This window comes from Myotis daubentonii, chromosome 12, assembly GCF_963259705.1.
Source record: "Myotis daubentonii chromosome 12, mMyoDau2.1, whole genome shotgun sequence".
NCBI classification, from domain to species: Eukaryota; Metazoa; Chordata; class Mammalia; order Chiroptera; family Vespertilionidae; genus Myotis; species Myotis daubentonii.
The window spans coordinates 42,002,703-42,023,091 of NC_081851.1; the positions used below are offsets into that span (position 1 = coordinate 42,002,703).

Sequence of the window (20,389 nt, forward strand, 5' to 3'; positions counted from 1 at the left end):
TCTGCCGGAGCTGAGACTCTGATATTTAACATTGTAATATCCCATCACCTTTCTTTTCTTCGGCCCTCATGTTACGTTGCAAACTTCTTCCCTGGACATCGTTTTCATCATGGGCACTGACACTGAGTCAGTCAAACTCGGAGGCGGGTTGTGGAGGAGACCCGGGCAGGTGCGGTGGCGCGGGGAAGCCTGGCGCTGAAGCTGTCCCTCGGGGGGCTGAGGGCCTCTGCTGCTGTTCTTCCCAAGTTCAAGCCTGCAACAGCTGAGAGACACCCTCCGGAGAGCAGGGCGAGTTTAAAACGCAGCCGCGCCAAAACCGGTTTGGCTCAGTGGATAGAGCGTCGGCCTGTGGACTGAAAGGTCCCAGGTTCGATTCCGGTCAAGGGCATGTACCTGGGTTGCGGGGACATCCCCAGAAGGGGATGTGCAGGAGGCAGCTGATTGATGTTTCTAACTCTCTATCTCTCTCCCTTCCTCTCTGTAAAAAATCAATAAAATATATTTTAAAAAAATAAAATAAAACGCAGCCACAGTCTTTCCGAGTCGAAGGAGAAGCTGTCAGATGGGTAGGTGTCATGAGCGTGTGCACACAAGTCACAGTGACATTCGAGAATCTTGCCTGTGGATGTGTGCGCGTGCGCCCAGCTTCGGTGGCTGCTGTCCTCGGGCTGTGAGTGGAAACCACGAACAGTTAGGTCAGCGGTGCATGTGGGTAGGAGGTATTTCCCCTCGCTGTTCTTGGAGATGCCCTGATAGGACATTCCTCTTGTCGGCAGGTCACACCGCTTGCACGATCTGTCTGATAGTATAGATTTGACACAACCTGGCTTCCCGTGGAGCCTCTCTGGCAGGCTCTCCTCTCCAGAGTCCAGACCCACACCGAGCAGTTTGGCAGGGAAGGCTGTGCGCTGGGCCAGGCCCTACCCTCAGCAGGGCCCTCGGGAAGCGGTGAGCTGTGGGCATACCTCAAAGTTTGCTGGCTTTCCTGCTCCTTTGTACAAACCCGTCACTCGGTTAGGGGACCTTGAAAGGCCTTCCTCGGCCTCACGTTTGGGAAGCTTTGCACTTGACCGTGCAGGGGGGAAGGGCTGTTTGGGCCTAGGGAGGTCGGGCGGGGGCATTTCTGATTGGCTCGTGAGTACCGGGAAAACTGGGTGTGCCCCATTGCTCAGAATGACTTCCTCCACATTGTTAACCTGGCCCTGGGGTGGATGAGGGTACCAGCTGACTAACACAGAGGTGACCGAGACCTCAGTGCTGAGTGCATGTTACCGTGTTCAGCACTCGGGTAGCTTCTACCCTCAGAGATGACCGTCATGTGGGTGCTGGATAAGAATTTAACCCCTGAGATCTGAGTCATACTGAGGGCCCTTATCTGCTTATTCAGGAAGTACTTACCGAGATCTTTGGAAACCTTTGTATCGTGTGACGCCATCCCCTTATCTCCTGGGTTCTGTCACGCAGGGTGCACCTTCTGACGTGAGGTTGTACTTTCGTTGAGGTGAACACAGTTCCTCTCAGAGGCGGCGTTGGAATGGCCTCACCTGAGTGTGAGAAGCAGGGTGAGGGGTACTGAACTCCAGGGGGCTTGATGGTCAGGGTGTCCACATCTGGGTTAGCCACTGCCGGTCAGCAGGTCCTGCCTCTGTTTTCCTCTGTGTGATGTGGAGACGATATTTTACCTGCGATGGTTCACTTGTACCCAGCCCCTGGCACATGGTACCCACTCTCATAACGGGGGAGTCCTGGGCTTTGTTGTCAGATCGACAGCAAAGTGGGGGAGAGCTGGACAACAAGCAGAGTGTGGAAGAAAGGGAAAAATTCTTGTGTGTCAGCTTGGTCTCTTGCAGTTACTGATATTTAATAGTAATTCTTTCCTATCTGAGTTCTGAACCAATTGGGGGGACCCTTTATGGTCCGGGCTGACATCTGCAGGAAGTGGGTGTCTCAGGACCCGCCCAGCCAGGCACAGGGGTGCTGGGTCTGCAGCCTCCCCACGGTGGGCCCCACAGTCCCCAGAATGGCTGCTCGCCAGTTGGGTGGCTTCCAAGAGGCAGAGGAGGGAGGTAGCAGGCTGCACGCCCAGGTCACCCCACCCGTTGTGGAGAGGAGTCAGAGTCACTGAGAGGCCAGGGGAGTGACGCAGGTGGAGCTGCTGCCTCAGAGCTGGGATCGGGAGGGAGGAGAAGTGCGCCCACGTGGCGAGCCCAACACATCTGGCTTAAGTTACCAAACAGTGGTCAGGATTCAGGCTTGACTGGACCCCAAAGCCCAGATGGTGTCCCTGGGGGTGGCCCTCTCTAGGTTTTGCTTCACTTCATCCAGAAGGTGCTTCCCCAGTGCCCTCACCACCATTCCAGGCTTACGGGACCTTTAGGTCTTAACTTGAGGTAAAAAGTCAGCATCTCTTCTGAACTCTCCGTCAAAAATCTTTCTGTACTGCCTGAGAGGACCATGTGTCCACATCTGGATTAGCCACCGTGGGTGGAGGGACTGGACACAGGCATCAGCCCCACATCACTTGGACCAAACCAATAGGAAAAATCCAGGCAGATTGGGGGTCCCTTTAGGGAAACTGCACATGTCCGCCAAGTTTTAAAAATTAACAGTAGTTTATTGCATAATGGAAATGAGTCTTCTTTTTCCTAAATACCTGTAGTCCCATTTTTCTGAGCATTTACTTCTTTACAAATGGGCAGAGGGGTAAAAATAACTTATCAGTCTATTTGTTTAAACCCCGCCTTGCCCCCAAAAGGATTTGTGACACGAACAAGACATGTAGAATAAAAAGATAAGGGGACTATGAGAGCAACAGCCAAGGAGAGGAAGAAGTTCCTGAATACAAGAAAAACCTTTTCATTTGTTTGGAGGTGGGGAAGGGTCCCCGACTCCATGGAGGTGAAAGGTGGGGTGCCCTGGTTGAAAAGACTTCACAGTCTTTTACGAGCATGTGGGGGGTGGGAGTGGCTGTGGAGGGTGACCATCACCTGGTCCCCTTTGTTGAGTCTTAGGCGGGAGCATGAAGCACCCAGGTGGTAGATATATTGGGAGGCGGTGGCCCCCCCTGCGCTCTGGCCACAGTCCATCCCAACATCCGCTCACCTTCCCAGACACCATCAGGGAGGCTCCGGGCTGGACTGGATACCGCTGCTGGGGAGACAGCTCTGCCAGCCCCTCCTCACTGATGGCAGCCTTACCCCTCTGCAGTCGTCCATCTTGCTGCCAGTTTAAAGTGGACCCCAAAGATGGCCTATAAAATGTCTGGAGAGCCAGTACCCATGATACCCCACGGTATCCTTCTCTCTCTCTCAGGCTGGGACTAGCCACACATGTCAACATTTGGGTTTGATTTTTTTTTCGTGTTTGCACCTCCGCTGCTCGCCGGAGTGCCTTGGAACTAGCGCTACAAATGGGACGACCATCCTTGACCAACGGGGCTGCACCCACGGGAGGCCTGCTGTCGTAAGCCTGGCCCCAAAGCCTGGTCGCTGCTCCCACATTCGAGAAAACAAACCCAGCTTTCCAGGGTCTGGCGGCCACATCATGTTTAGACAATCTCGCCCTTCGGGGGTCCTCCCGCCTCGGGTAGCCAGGGTAAACTCCAGATTTCGGGAAGCCCAGCGAGATGCCACAAGGCGGGCAGACGGCATGCGAGGGTTTGGTTGTTTCAAATTAACTCTTGGTTACCTCCCTCTCAACAGACAGCTACAGACAGTTCTTCTAATTCCTCTCAGAAGAGGGAACAACCGACGCGGACAATCTCCTCCCCCACATCCTGTGAGCACCGGAGGATTTACACCCTGGGCCACCTCCACGACCCATACCCCACGGACCACTACCACCTCGAGCAGGTGAGCGGCAGTCTCCGTCCTCGGGGTCCTCGGGGTGGGTGGCTCCCAATGCTGGGAGGCCTCCTTCCTCTCCCCGAGCCCAGGCCCTTCCGTGCTACTTTGTGCCACCCCACCCCACATCGCTGGCAGTGGTGGCAGCTCACCCTTGCTTAGAGGTTTCTGTGGGCCAGAGTCCTTGTATTGTATCTCGTTTAATCCTCACAAATTTCCCCCACAAGGCAGGTCTCGGCTCCCCACTTTGTAGATGAGGAAGCTAAGGCTTAGAGAGATCGAGTCCCTGGTGGAACAGATTCAAATGCCAGTCTGTGCTCACCCATGCGCTGTGCTGCCCCCTGCAGAGGGCCTCCGACCTGGTGTGAAAGCACAAAGACCCGATCAGGCCTGAAGAGCGCTGCACACCTGGCTCACGCCCTGGCGGCTCGGGCTGCAGGCCCAGGCCAGCTCAGGGAGATGGAGTCTGGAATTCAATAATTCAACAAATATTTACCGAGTGGCTGTTTTGCAGAGTAGGTTCCCAACCTGTGGGGCTGGGACTGGTGCCCGTGCAGGGTGATGTGGCCACCGGTCTGCTTTGAAAAGAGAAAAAAGGAGCACAGTTAACATAAAGCTAGGTTTATATGACTCTTTAAAAATCTTTTTGTTGTATGCTTCCCAATAGTTTGGCATTAAAAAAATTTTTTTTAATCAAATTATGGTAGCAATCCATAAGAACTGGCTTCTTGGCTCTCCTTACTTTGCAAAATAAAAAATCAGCAAAGCCTGTGACAGCTCCCAAGATCCGTTTTGAAATCCTACAGGATTGTGATTTTTCTGAAGCCCAGGAAGCTCTCATGTCACAACTCTCAGGGGAATTAGGGCAAAGGGTGCGAGGTGGCCCTGCTCACAGTCTGGTGGGAAGCGATGGGGAAACCCAACGGCCATGTAAAATGCTGTCACTGTGACAATGACGACAATGGCAGCCGGTATCGAGCACATCCCGTGTGACAGGCTCAGTGCGAACACTGCGTAGATTCCTCCTCTCCCTTCACAACAGCCCTGTGCAGTCTGACAATCAGGGAAACTGAGGTTGAGGCATAGCCACTTGCCGGGAAATTGCACAGCCCGAATTGGACTCCAGTGGGTTTGCTCAGAACCATGCTCTTTCCCCCTTAAAGAGCCTTCATGCCCAAAGGACTTCAAAGGTGGAAAACCAACTACCTGCTAAGAGGACTCTTGGCCCTAAGGGAGAATGCAGTTGGGGTGTGGCTCTGGGTCAAAGCTGCCTAGGCCCAGGTTCCAGCTCTGTCGCTCACTATCTGTGCGATCCTGGCAGAATTCGAACCCAGGCAGCCGGCCTCCGAAGCCTGCACTCTTAACCTTCTGTTATCTGGGCATCTTCTCTTCCCAACCGGATTACACGGTTCTTATAGTTCCTGGTAGCCCCCGTTTGCTTTTTTTGAACACGATCCACAGTGAGAAATGCATTTTATATGGTGACCCACGGCTCACGTATTGTATATACATAGATTATGAAAAGTACTTACCCTTTTAACATGTAGCCTACTCCAGTATTCGTCTATTTCACTGAAGAAGAAGAAAAAAAAAAAGCTGACCATACAACAGAGAACATACTGTCCAAAACCAGGCAGGCACCCTCACCTTCTGCTTCTTGACCTGGGTGTGTCCAGCTTCTGAAAATTCAAACTATTCTTACAATGGACACACTTTCCCACCTCGATGGTAATCAAAACAAGGGGGAGGATAAAAGCTGGTCTCTGCCCATTCAATTGATTCCCGACCCAGGAATGGATTGAGACTCACAGTTTGAAATCCATCTTTGACCCATAAGATGTTCAGTCATTACAGGACGGGTCAGTTTCTTCCAGAAATGCCTTTGTCAAGGTGAAAGGTACATGTTGGATTCTTTTTTTTCTTTTTTTTTTCTTTTTTTGCCACTGTTGTAAAATACTGTCTCTTTTCTCCTGGGGCAGCCGATGCCCCGGCCCTACCGCCAGGTGAGCTTCCCGGACGACGACGAGGAGATCGTGCGCATCAACCCCCGGGAGAAGGTCTGGGTGACGGGCTATGAGGACTACCGGCACGCGCCCGTGCGCAAGGCCCTGGACCCCGCCGAGGACGCGGACTCCTACGTGCGCTTCGCCAAGGGCGAGGTCCCCAAGCACGACTATAACTACCCCTACGTGGACTCCTCGGACTTCGGCCTCGGTGAGGACCCCAAAGGGCGCGGGGGCGGCGTGATCAAGACCCAGCCCTCGCGAGGCAAATCCCGGCGGCGGAAGGAGGACGGCGAGCGCTCCCGGTGCGAGTACTGCAGGGACATGTTCAACCACGAGGAGAACCGGAGGGGCCACTGCCAGGACGCGCCCGACTCCGTGAGAACTTGCATCCGCCGGGTGAGCTGTATGTGGTGTGCGGACAGCCTGCTCTATCACTGTATGTCGGACCCCGAGGGCGACTATACAGACCCCTGCTCGTGCGACACTAGCGACGAGAAGTTTTGCCTCCGGTGGATGGCTCTTATTGCCTTGTCTTTCTTGGCCCCCTGTATGTGCTGTTACCTGCCCCTTCGGGCCTGCTACCACTGCGGGGTGATGTGCAGGTGCTGCGGGGGCAAGCACAAGGCGGCCGTGTGACTCTGCCCCGCCCTCCCCTCCGTCCACAGCCACCAGGGAACTTGTCTCCCACACACTCGCATCCTCTCCCCTGCTCCCTGGGGCGCCATTCCAGCCTGGGGAGCCCTCCGGTGGACTCTGCACCTCCCAGCCACTCATCCATCCCTGCACAGTCACAGTGTTCTAAAGAAAGGACCCCCCTCCCCCCCCCCCCCCCGCAGAGACGCGTGTATTAATAATCTGTAATCAAGCTAACTGTCTTATACCTGTGTTGATTTCCTGCCCACCTCTTCCAGTTCAAAGGCACCTGCAGGCGGAACTGTTTTTTGGGGGTTTTTTGATGGGTCTTGTAGTTGGTTTTTCCAAGAGCATCGAAGACTATCTTTCTCTTGGCTCAGCTTGCCTATTGCCAACAAGTATCACCGGGTTCCTGGAAGTGTGATGTCAGAACAATGAAACCCAACCAGAAGTATTTTAACCCCGCGTTAGTTGCTCTGTCTAGAAGGTGAGCTAGCTGACAAACAAGATCGCTCTAACTTTTCTAAAGCCAAATTTCCCATGTGAGCCGCAGTTTCTATCTTGAGCCCATCATCATTTTCTGCCCCCGCCCCGCCCCCAAATCTGCCAGTTCTTCAGGATGCAAACATTCACCCGGAAAATGACTAAGAATCGAGCCTTAACTTCAGATTAACTTGGGAGAATCAGGAAAATTCCTTAAACTGCATCACAGCCTCTCTAGCCAGGGCTAGAAAGGAGGTTTCCGGATTTCCCCGAGTCTCCCCAGTTACCCCTAAGGTAGGACTTTTTAAAATTGTGTCGCCACCACTTCCAAAAAATTTAGCAATATTGGAAGAAAATGCTAATAAAGTAAAAAAGTTGCTTGCTGTTTTGGAAACCAAATACTCTCTTCAAACACAAACCAGTGTTGGGAAACACTAAGATTCCAGTAAATAAAACTAAAGGAGCTCCCCTCTCCCCAGTGGGGGTTTTCTGTTAACAGGGGAAGTTCTAAATGTTGTAAATTTGAGGAGTGGTAGGCTGCACCTTGCACGTGGGTTTGTGTTTTTCTTTCGGACTCAGTTTCACGTCACCAAATTCTTCATTTATACTTAGGAAAAAACAAGGCCATATGTAAAAAACCCCTCCGATGCCTAAGTGTCTTTCTCCTGCAGCTCCAAACCCAGACTTGCCACTTGGTGTGCATAAACGGTTGAGTCAGCAGGCTAGGGCTCTCTGTCGCCTTGCCACGTAGGGGGCTTCGAATTAGCTGGAAAAGAGTATTTTTCTAATCTATTGCAAGGAATAGCCAAATCTTAGGGCAGAAAGAAGAAGAGTGAAGAGTGGTTTCCCTGTGCCCAGCATCGTACAATCAGAACAACATGGAGAACACGGGGGCAGGTTTGTCAAACACTGTTCTTCCTGCCATGATCTTCCCGTGGTCACTGCCTGCTGAGGGCATGGCCTGCTCCCTCCCGCCTCGCTTCCCCCTCCCTTCTCTATGGCACACCGGACACCAGTCCTCAAGGAAAGGGACTTTTTTCCAATCTTCCCATCGTGCGGGAAAGTGCTAGCCGTGCCTACCTTCGTGGAATGTTTGCAGCTCTCCTGAGAGCCCGGCGCACTTCTTTAGTCAGATCATCGGTGCAAATGCCCTCTGTGCTTCTGAGATAGTCGGTAGACGTTTTCATTGGTTGGAGAGACTGGTTTGGGCCTTTCTGTCTGGAAAGGGACCAGAGAGTTGTCAATCTGGTGATGGGAGAAAAGAGCATTGTTTCCCTGCCTGGGCAACATCTAGCGGATGGCAGCCAGCCTCCCAACGTTGTTGAGACCACCCCCACGCCCTGAGGGTTTTCCTCCAGGCCTTTCTCAAGGTCTCCTCTCTACAAAGCACAACACTAATGTATGTTTTGTTAGACCTCAGTTCCAGAGCCCCTATTTATTTCAGTGAGAATACACAGATCCCCGCACCTTTTTGTTTGTCGGCTCTATTCTGTTGTCTCTTTCTCTCCCCTCACCCCCTGTCCTGGTCCACCCCTTTGAAGAGTTATGCCAGTGAATCTTAACTCCGCCTATGCTTTTTGGTTTGTGAAGGTAGCGGTGAAGGGCACAAGGACAGCCATGGGGACATTTATGTAAATACGTCTCTCTCTCATCGCCACACTGCAGCTGAACAGTGTGTAGTATTTTCCCAGTCAGCTTTGCCATACTGACGTCAATCATTTGAAAGAAATTATTCAGATTTTATTTTTGTATCTGTGGTAACAAAAACATTAACCAAAAGATTATCTGTTTGGAAGCTTCTCCCAACACCCGCGCCCTCCCCCCCCCCCCCAAGCTATTTGCTCACATTAACAAATTAAAGTGCCTGAAGCATCATTCATTCTTTACCTGTATACTAAAAACCCTGTTGTATTGATTTTTTTATAATAACCCTTTTTACCTCTGTGTAAAAAATATATATACAAGTGTATGATGTACATTTTAAGTTCTTAACTTTTTTTTTTATGGTTTCTAATATGTATGACCAATGTAGCCATTGCTTTAAAATGTACCGTGTAAATATAAACACATCCTACGAGATCGCTGACTTTGGGCTGTTTGTCGGGCCAGAGATGGGGCGGTATCGGAGCCTCCGCTGGTGCGGGAGTTCGCGCACACAGTATGGGAAGGGGTTTCTCTTGGAGAAGGATGTGGGGGCACGGGTCTGTGTGTGTGAGGCCCTTCCCGGCGAAGTCATATTCCCAAGGGGAGACTGCAGCTCCTCAGCTCAGCTGCCTCAAGTGAAAGGAATGCTGTATGTCACCACCCGGGGAACACCCCCCTTCCCAGGCCTGCCTTCCCCCGGCGAGCTCCTCAGAGGGAACAGCTGTACTTCCTCCCAGTTGTTTTCCACCAGTTCCTGCTAAACCGTGTGTGTGTGTGTGTGTGTGTGTGTAAGACAGTTTCTACCAAAAACAATTGTTAAAACGGCAAGACCCTTGGTCTCCTCGCAGTCCTTTTCTGCTCAGTGACATCTGGCCCACTTTCCCTTCCGAACGGGCTCTTTGGATGCTCAGAAGTTACAGTGGCAATCCTGAGCAGATAAGGTGTGGGGTCTTCTTAGGGGTCACAGAGGAAAGTTTTGGCTCCTTTAGAGAACTGAGAAGGGCCTTAAAAAGATATATAGAGAGTCCCCTCCATCTTAGTTTTAACTCCTGCAGAGAGGAATGACTTCTAGGCCACTGGCCAAGGTGAAAAGCAACAGGAGATGCTGGAAGGTAGAAAGCGAGAGGTAAGCAAGAGATTACTGGAGAACATGAAAGCTACATTTCATTAGAGTAGGAGATGCATCAACCAGATTATAGTGGGGTGAAGAGTCAACATGGAGGAAGTAGAAACATCAAATGTAAAACTTTTATTTTGATAGTAAAGGAATAATGGGATTGCTCTGAAATAGAATTGGTGGGTTAAAAAAAAATATATCTACCAGAACAATTTACTTATGACCATCCTGAATAAATTGTTCTGATTTTAAAAAAGAGAGAAAGAACTTGGAAGGCACCTCCAGAACTGCAGTGGGGAAGGAGCCCTAAAATCTTGATCCTCATGGACCCCCCTTACTCCCCCCTCCTGCCCCCCCCCCCAAGATATTTCCCTCCTGCTACCTCTGTTTCCGGTCGAGGGACGGAAGCTTAGCAGGGGTCAGTAACTAAGGTGACCATGCAATCACATGAGGCAAGGACTGAACCAGGCCTCAGCTCAGGTGACTGCAGAGCCCCTTCCAGGCCTCGCTCTGATACTTGCCTCCCTTCCTGCTTTCAGGCTTGAAAAGCAGACACCAGTCAAGAGCCTCACCCTGTCTGCCCTGTTCCCTCAGGCCCCTCAGGCTGCCTCTGGAATAGCCCGTCGTGTTTGGTGCCCTTTGTGCTCAGCCAGGAGCTGGGCACACACATGTCATCTCCTTTAACCTTCTGCAGAGGAGCTGGTGTCTTTCCATGTTACAGGTGAGGAATCAGGTGTAGAGAAACTACATTAATGCGATCAAAGTCACTGGACAGTCTGTCATTACTAGCAAAACAATTTTTGAGCCAACAAGTGGAATTATACCTACCCTCAGCACAACACAAAGGTTAAATGATGTGCTGTAGTTAGAATGTAGTACACAGGATACACTTCCAAATGCTAATTCCTCCCTCAGTTCCTCCTTTTTTCTTGAAGCACAGGAGGCTGAATCCATTGTGAATATTTTATACATATTTAGGCCTACAACTTATATGTTGAGATTTTTAACTTCTGCAATTCTAAATTAGGTTTTGATTCCTTGCTGCCCCTCCCAGATATGTTAAGTGAGAACTGCAGAAGTATACTAGGCTGGCTGGAGCCCTCAGGAGCAATGAGAGACAAGAAGGGCATTACATAATGATAAAGCTGTCAACCCAAGAGAATAATATTTTGTAAATAATTATGCACTCAACATAGAGGCACCTAAATATATAAAGCAAATATCAACAGATCTAAAGGGAGAAATAGACAACTGTATAATAATAGGGGACTTTAATACCCCCCCCCATTCATCAATGGGTTGATCATTCAGTGAGAAAATCAATATGGAACCAGTAGTCTTAAATGATACGGTAGATCAGATGAACCTAACAGATATATAGAACATTCCATTCAAAAGCAACAGAATACACATTTTTCTCAAGCACATATCTTCAGGATATGTCATATATTAGGTCACAGAACAAGTATTAATAAATGCAAGAAGATTGAAATCATATCAAGCATCTTTTGCAACTACAATGATATTAAATTAGAAAATTACAAGAAAATAAAAATTCACAAATATGTGAAGGTTAAATATCATTTTACTGAACAACTAATGAGTCAAAGAAGAAATCAAAAGAGAAATTAAAAAATACCTGGAGACTAATGAGAATGGAAATATAACATACCCAAACTTACGGGATGCAGCAAAAGCAGTTCCAGGAGGGAAGTTTATACACAAATACTGACATTAAGAAATAAGAAAGATCTCCAATGAACAACCTAATTTTATACCTCAAGGAACTAGAAAAAGAACTAAGCCCAAATTAATATAAGGAAGGAAATAACAAGGATCAGAGCAGAAATAAATGAGATAGAGACTAAAATGACTACTTAAAAAGAACAATGAAACTAATAGCTTAAAAAAAAAAGATAAACAAAATGGACAAACCTTACCTATATTCACCAAGAACAAAAGAGAGGACTCAAAATCATAAATGAAAGAGGAGACGTTACAACTGATACCATGTATATATATATATATATATATATATATATAAAAGCCTAAGTGTTACGACCGGAGGACTGGCCAATAGCTATGATGTGCACTGACCACAGGGCAGACGCTCAACGCAGGAGCTTCCCCCTGGTGTCAGTGTGCTCCCACAGCTAACCTCCCTCGATCCCTCCCCCCGGCCAGCTGGCCCCAATTGGCCCTGATCACCGGCCAGGCCACGGGACCCCACCCATGCAGGAATTCATGCACTGGGCCTCTAGTAGAAATATAAAGGATCATAGGAAACCACCATGAACAATTATATGCCAGCAAATTGGACAACCTACAAGAACTGAATAAATTCCTAGAAACATACAACCTATCAAGACTGAATCAGGATGAAAAGGAAAATCTTAACAGACTTATAAGAAATTGAATCAGTAATCAAAAAAACCTCCCAGCAAACAAAAGTCCAGGACCATATGGCTTCACTGCTGAATTCTACTAAATATTACAAGAAAATTCTCAATTTAAAATATTAGCAAACCAAGTTCAACAATACATTAAAAGGATCATACATCATAATCAAGTGGGATTTATTCCAGGAATGCAAGTATGTCTCAACATGAGCAAAGCAATGTGATACACCACATTAACAACGTGAAGGATAAAAATCATATGATCATCTCAATAGGTGCAGAAAAAGCATTTGACAAAATTCAATATCCATTCATGATAAAAACTCTCAACAAAGTGGATGTAGAGGAAACAAAACTTAGCACAATAAAAGCCATATATGATAAGCCCACAGCTAACATCATACTCAATGGTGAGAAGATGCAAGCTTTTCTTTTAAGATCAGGAACAAGCCGAAACCGGTTTGGCTCAGTGGATAGAGCATCGGCTTGCGGACTGAAGGGTCCCAGGTTCGATTCCGGTCAAGGGCATGTACCTGGGCGGCTGATCGATGTTCTCTCTCATCGATGTTTCTGACTCTCTATCTCTCTCCCTTCCTCTCTGTAAAAAATCAATAATATATATATATATATATATAAAAAAAGATCAGGAACAGAACAGCGATATACACTCTCACCGCTTTTAATCAACATAAAATCCTAACCAGAGCAATTAGGCAGGAAAAAGAAATAAAAGACATACAAATTGGAAAGGAAAAAGTAAAACTGTCACTATTTGCAGTTACATACATACATATATATATATATATATATATATATATATATATATATATATATATCCCTAAAGACTCCACCAAAATACTGTTATAACTAATAAAAAAAAAATTCAGTTAAGTTGCAGGATACAAAAATCAATATATGAAAATCTGTTGTGTTTCTATACACTAATGAAGAGCTAGAAAAGAAATTAAGAAAATCCCATTTACAATTGCACCAATAAGAATAAAATTTAATCAGAGGTAAAAGACCTGTACAATAAAAACTGTAAGACATTGATGAAAGAAACTGAAGACACAAATGGAAAAATATTTTGTGCTCACAGATTGGAAAAATTAATATTTATGTTAAACTGCCCTACTACCTGAAGCACTCTACAGATTCAGTGCAGCTTCATCAAAATTCCAATGTCTGTTTCCACAGAAATAGAGCAAACAATTCTAAAATCTATTTGGGACCACAAAATATCCTGAATAGCCAGAGCAACCTTGGGAAAGAAGAACAAAGCTGGAGGTATCACACTTCCTGATTTCAAACTATATTATAATGCTATTGTAATCAAAACAGTATGGTATTGGCATAAAAACATACATAAATCAATGCAACAGAATGGAGAACCCAGAAATAAACCCGTACATATGGTACATTAATTTACAATAAAGGAGATACAATGGGAAAAGGTGGTCTTTGGTATAAATGGTGTTAGAAAAACTGGACAGATGCAAAAGAATAAAAGAATACCCACATGATTAATAAAATTGGACCACTATCTTATACAATATACAAAATTTAACTCAAAATGGATTAAATACTCGAAGGTAAGACCTGAAACCATAAAATTCCTAGAAGAAAACTGGCATTAAGCTCCTTGACATCGATCTTGCTGATGATATTTTTGGCAACAAAAGCAAAAATAAACAAGTGGGACTACATCAAACTAAAAGCTTCTGCACAGCAAAGGAAACCAGCAGCAAAATAAAAAAGCAACCTACTGAACGGGAGGAAATACTTGCAAATCATATATCTGCTAAGGGGTTAATATCCAAAATATATAAAGAACTCATACAATTCAATAATAAAAACACAAGCAATCTAACTTAAAATGGGCCAGAGAATAAACATACTTTTTTTAAAGGAGACATACAGATGGCCAACAGGTACATGAAAAGGTGCTCAACATCATTAATCATCAAGAGAATGCAAATCAAAGCCACAATGAAGTATCACCTCCCACCTGTTAGAAAGACTATTATCAAAAAGACAAGAAATAGCCCAGCCGGTGTGGCTCAATGAACGTCAACCCATGCACCGAGAGGTTGCCAGATCAATTCCCTGATCCCCAGCAGGGAGTGTGCAGGAGGCAGCCAATTGATGTTAATGTGTTTCTCTCACTGATGTTTCTCTCTCTCCCTCTCCCTTCCTCTCTTTCTAAAATCAATAAAAACATATTTTTTTGCCTGACCGGCATGGCTCAGTGGTTGAGTGTTGACCTATGATCCAGGAAATCATGGTTCGATTCCCAGTCAGGGCACATGCCCAGGTTGTGGGCTCGATCCCCAGTGTGGGGTGTGCAAGAGGCAACCAATCAATGATTCCCATCATTGATGTTTCTCTCTTTCTCCCTCTCCCTCCCTCTTTGAAGTTAATAAAAATATATTTAAAAAAATAATAATAAAAAAAACACATTTTTTAGAAGCCTTAAAAAAAAAAAAAAAAAGACAAGAAATAAGTGTTGCTGGGGCTATCGAGAAAAGGGAAACCTTGTGCCCTGTGGGTAGGAATGTAAGTTGATACAGTCACTACAGAAAACATTATAAAAAATAAAGAGAACTACCATATGATCCAGTATATCTATTTCTGGGCACTTATCCAAAGGAAGCAAAATACTAACTCAAAAAGCTATATGCACCCCAATATTCATCACAGCATTATTTACAATAGCCAAGACATGGAAGCAATGAAGTGTCCATAGATAGATGTATGGCTAAAAATATTGTGGTATACACCACAATGGAATAGTATACAGTGGAATACTATTTAACCATTAAAAAAAAAATCTTGCCATTTGCAACAACATGGATGGACCTTGAGGACATTATGCTAAATGAAATAAGTCAGAGGAGAAAGATAAATACCCTGTGACCTCACTTATGTGAAATCTAAAAAGAACAAGCTCATAGATACAGAGAAGAGAGAACAAACTGGTGGTTGCCAGAGGCCGGAGTTGGGAAGTAGGCAAAGTCATCAAAGCTACAAACTTCTAGTTATAAAATAATTATGTACTGGGGATGTAACACCTAGCACAGTCACTCCAGTTCATAGCACTGTATTATATACTTGAAAGTTGCTAAGAGAGTACATCTTAAAAGTTCTCATAAAGAAATGTGTAACTATGTGTGGTGATAGATGTTAACTAGGCTTATTGTGGTGTTGATTTTGCAATATGTACAAATATCATCATGTTGAATCTGAAACTAATATAATGTCAACTGTATTTCAATTAAAAAAAAAAAAAAAAAGCAGGTATGAGAATACAGCTGTCTTCCACTTAGGCAGACAATGAAGAGATTTGCAAAATATAAGCTAGTGATTCTTTTCTCACTGAAATATTTTTTATTTGGAGAAAAGTTATTTTTTTATTAAAAATTTTATTTCTGTTAACATGCGAAGTGTCTACTGTTGTTACTTTTAAGTGAATTTTAGCAAATACTTTGTAAATTTCTTTAGTGTCTAACGGGACCATATCAATAGCTATAACCTACTTAAACGAAAGCTTTTTGGGGCCCTCGATAATGTTGAAGAGTATGAAGGGATCCTGAGAACAAAAAGTTTGTGGCCTCTTCCTCCGGTTAACAGTCAAGTCTGCTCTCCAAACACGGCTTTGACCCCGGCGCTTCTCCTTCTGGGTTGCTTTGGGGTATCTTCTTATGTTAGCCAGCTCTCTTCGTATCTCCTTCTCGCTCTTATCTCAGACTGTGTGGTCCCCCTAGTTCCTGCTTTGGCCAGTTCCATTGAGGCCATGTCTCCTTGCAATTTTCTGAGGACACAGAACCGCAGTTATCAAAGATTCGCATCTGTTTCTTGTAGAAGAGCAATGTTCGGAGAGATCTGCTGCCTCTGGGTGTTGAGAGCAGTTTTCTTCTCCTTGGGGCTCTATTATCTTTTCCTTGTCCTCTTGTTGGTATTTTTCCATCGAATGGAGAGCTCTCTATCTATCCAGACTCAGCCTTGGCCACCCGACCAGGCAAAAGCAGCTTCCTCTCGTGGATCTAAGCCCGCTTCGCTCCGACCTTCTTGCCTGGTGAGCATTATCTGGGGTATCTCGGAGGCAGCCTATGGCTGCTGCTGCTTCTGCTCAGCTCTTGGGACCCCTGATGGGGCTGGAGAATCAAATGTAGTTTGCAGACCTTTGAGCAGCCAGTGCCAGCACCTTCCCTCTCCTAGCCCCGTGGATGACACTTCCTCTAGCCTTTCCCTTCTCACTGTGTTGTGTTCTGGGAATTGCAGTCTTTGTTGCTTTGGAGAGAGGCAGAAAAAAAAAGAATGAAACTGTCTGACCTAGAAGATAACGCCTGCCTGTCCAGGTGGAAGATCATTGCCGACAAAGGGACCAGGTCAAACAAAACTATTTCCTTCCTTCCTGGGGGCCATCTGTCTGTCCTGTTCTGGCTCAGAGCCGGCAACACCACTGGCGTGAAATCCAAGGCTGTTCTTCTAACTGCATCCCAGCAGACCATGTGGTCAATGAAAATTCTGCTGGGATTTTGGCCTGCGGCCTTATCTTTCTGGCCATAGAGCCGTTGCCAGGTTTCCTGTCTGTGTGAGACTTCCTGGGGACCTGCGGGGGTGCTGGGAGGGGGTGTCGGGTGTGTCTGGTTTGCTCCTGCTCTCACCTGGAGTGCTTGACTCTGGCTCTCCTGGTTTGGGGTTACTTTATATTATCTTTTTACTTTAGCAAGCTCTCTCTGTATCTCTCCTCTCAGACCGTGTTGTCCCATAAATATTTGTGGCTCGACGCAAAAACCATCCCCCATTTTTTGCTCTTTTGTCGCACCTAGGTAATGGCTACCTCTGTCTCATGTTTGCCGTGCTCCATTAGTAACTATGGTTGCCTTTCGAGTGTCTTCCAGAAAAGCCTTTCCCCGTCAAAAGAGAAAATTGATCACGTCCGCCCAGCCCTGAAAGCTGATGTAGGCCACCACCAAGCCATCCCGTGCAGCGCGAAGCAAGGAGCGAGGACTCGAAGGAGACCCATGGGACGGGGCTGCGCTCCCTCTCTGAGTCTGGGGCCAGGAAGGGGTGGTGTGCTTCTCGCGTGCTCCTTTTGAATGAACTGTCTTGGCTTCCTCACTTGCTCCATGCGGCCAGCAGAAGCCACTTTGAAAATCTTTGAAAATGCCTCGCCCCGCTGGGCCCAAACACGTTCCCAGCGGCCTTTCATCCTGCTAGCGGAGTGCGCGCCTCTGCAGACGTGTCAGGCCTCCCTGCGTGCCTGCAGGCCCCGAGGTGCCATTCACCAGCTTTCCAGTTTGCTTTGCAGGCAGGGAGCCACCGAGGGAGGCCTGACTCAGAGCACAGGGCCTGCCGTCTGCTGCCGCCGCCTCCTACCAGTGCAGACTTGGCGGGGAAGGAAGCAGTGGGTTTTACAGCTGGTGTTTTTGGTTTAGGAAAAAAAGAGAATTTTTTTTTTTTTCAAAAATACCTTGGCCATGTAAAATGACACCAAATGTAAGTATACATGCAGTATTTGGGGACGGGATAAATTGCCTGTTTTGCATGATTTATCATTCTTCTTGATGGCAGCAAAGGCGGCTTATACTCAGCCTCTGGTATTTTGGGAGTTTGTTCTAAATGCTTGGAAAAGAGTGGGGAGGTGCAGGTTCCTGGCCCCTTCCTCGGGAGGGTGTGTCTGGGTGGGGTTAGGATAGCTGGGTATTTACTTCCTCTCATCTGACCACGAAGATTCTCATTTTTCTATCAAAAATGGTGTCAGTGGCTTCATGCGTGCCGGGGGGCAGGGTGTGGGGAGGAGAGAAAGCCATGCTTTGCTGAGTCTGACTTGAGCCCAGGAATAGGTGTTAATAGGCTAGATTGGCGGGCCCGGCCCAGCGCGGTCTCTCAACAGGTGTGTCGGGCTCCCTGGAGGCCAGTCCAGCGCCAGCCAGGGTTGGTTGGACGGCCGGCAGCCAGGGACACGCAGTCTTTCTAGGATTCAGCCTTTGCAAGTCCCCAAAACATGGTGTGCTTCAAGGCTGACACATACCTTGGCCGGAGCAATGAGGCTTCTGCCCAGAGCTGGGAGTCCCTGGGGTCAGGCTGACCTCCAGGCTGCAGTTTGGCCTAGAGGAAGGGCCACAGGGTGGGTGTGGGCCTCTCTGGGCAGAATCAGGACCACGAGAGGCAGGCCGACCCAGGGACCACGTGCACAGGGAGGGCATGCGGGGAGAGCCTGACAGCAGCTTCCCCGGCTGCCGCCTGGCCTGCCAGAAGCACCCCACATTCCATTCCTAACCTTCACTTTGAGATGGGAGCACTTCCTCATTCCCTCCCTCGGCCACAGGCAGACTGCAGGTTCATGGTTGAGGTTGGACAGCCCTTCGTATAAAAGTGGAGCATTCTACCTCTGAAATGCAAAACTTCAGTTCTTCAAAGCGGCATGAGACTCCCGTCTGGCGAAACAGCATGCTGAGTCCAGAAGTTAACACAATCGGCTCTCCTGCTAAGTTCCGTTTCTTGCTTCGGGAGGCAGTTTCAGGAGCCTGTTCCTTCTAATAATTTGCTAAGGTGAAGCTCTACATTTGCCATGCGGGGTTTCCTGTGTGTGTGCTTTATTGGGCAATAAGATGGTTGCAGAAAAGGAAAGTCCTCTGCAGATGAATTAACGATCGCATGGCGCCTAAAAGCTAACATTGGTCTCCAAATCTACTATCACCAACAGTAGCCCCCGCAGGCTGTGGTCATTGCCCCACTTAATGCAGCCTGTGGGCTCGGCAGAGACATGCACACACTGCTCGGGGTTACCCGTGCGATCCACCCCCCGCCCCCTAATGTAGTAGCCCGTCCCTTGCGATTGGGTGTGGCCCTTGCCTAGTTCTGGCCAGGGGGCTCTGAATAGAAGTGACCTCGAGAGGCATCTAAGAATCAGCATGCGGTCCTCTTGTACTCTCCCCCTCCCCAGGCCTGTACCCCTCCCCCAGGCCGTCCTAAGAGGCCACCGTGGAGGTGGTAAGCCACAAGATGACAGCAGATTGGGTCACCGAGTCACCACAGAACAGATGACAGGAGGGGCCTGAGTCAGGGATTGATGTGTCAGTAAAAAACAAACCTTGGGCCCTGACCGGTTTGGCTCAGTGGCTAGAGCGTCGGCCTACGGACTGAAGGGTCCCGGGTTCGATTCTGGTCAAGAGCCTGTACCTTGGTTGCGGGCACATTCCCAGTAGGGGGTGTGCAGGAGGCAGCTGATCGATGTTTCTCTCTCATCGATGTTTCTAACTCTCTATCCCTCTCCCTTCCTCTCTGTAAAAAAATCAATACAATATATTTTTTAAAAACCTTGGCATTAAGCCCATATAATCTGGGGTTTGTTGCTACCAAAGACTGTCCTGACAGAAACAGAGAGCAGAGGCTAATGAAGAAACATCAACCTCATGAGACAAAAAGCCAGCTTCACTCTAGTGAAGGGAAGGCGAACAGGTGACAAGAGAATGCCCCCACCCCCTACACACACGGGGCCGCAGGGCTCAACAGTCCTGCACCCTCTCCCCAGGCCCAGAAGAAGCTTCAGGATTAGGGACAGAAGCCACCACCCCCTCCAGCCCAGCCCCCTGGTCCTCCCCGCCTCTGTGTCCTGTGTGACCTTGAGTGAGCTGCTTCATCTCTCTGGATCTTCAGCCCACGCCTCCTTCGGGGATCCAGACATGATGCGTCTCTACTGCCTGGGCAGCAGGCTTAGCAGGTGAGCTTCACAGATCCTGGCGGCCCCACGCGGGTGTGATGAGAGGGTGACTGGAAAGAGGCACCTCTGCTGTCCACACTTTGTGTTCATTCAGCAACGTCCCTGGGGCACAGGCAGGTGCTGGAGTCCGTTACTATCAGACCTGGATGTCCCAAAGCCGAGAGCATACATGGCCCCCTTGGTGCCACCCCCCATGCCCTGGAGATGACAGATGTGTCCTCTCTGAGCTAGGGACCTAGTGAGTGACCCCAACCATCCCTGGATGGCATCTTGCTCTTATGGTCAATGTTGCCCACACACATTTGCGGAGCCATTCGCCTGAGGATGCTTATTGCAACATTGGTACTGATGGCAAAAAATCTAGAATGTCCCTGAGGAGAAGACTGGTTAAGTTTCTCTATATCCACATTATGAATCACTATGCAGACCCTCTTATATCCTAAGAATCCCAAAATACCAATCAGAAATAATATATGCACCCCTATGTTCATAGGAGCACTATTTACAATAGCTAATAAATATCTGGAAACAGCCCA

At 47.7% G+C, this 20,389-nt stretch overlaps 1 protein-coding gene across 8 annotated transcripts in view; it reads left to right on the forward strand.

Annotated features, from left to right (window-relative positions):
- SPRED2 (sprouty related EVH1 domain containing 2) overlaps nucleotides 1–9,043 on the forward strand; it is a 116,864-nt gene extending 107,821 nt beyond the window's left edge. For all 8 annotated transcript variants that reach the window (XM_059659619.1, XM_059659621.1, XM_059659623.1 and 5 more), the window contains 2 exons: nucleotides 3,702–3,851; nucleotides 5,822–9,043. In XM_059659619.1, the coding sequence (XP_059515602.1) occupies nucleotides 3,702–3,851; nucleotides 5,822–6,484 (813 nt within the window). In that variant the 3' untranslated portion in view covers nucleotides 6,485–9,043. The remainder of the gene's footprint in view (nucleotides 1–3,701; nucleotides 3,852–5,821) is intronic.
- Nucleotides 9,044–20,389: the final 11,346 nt, after the last annotated feature.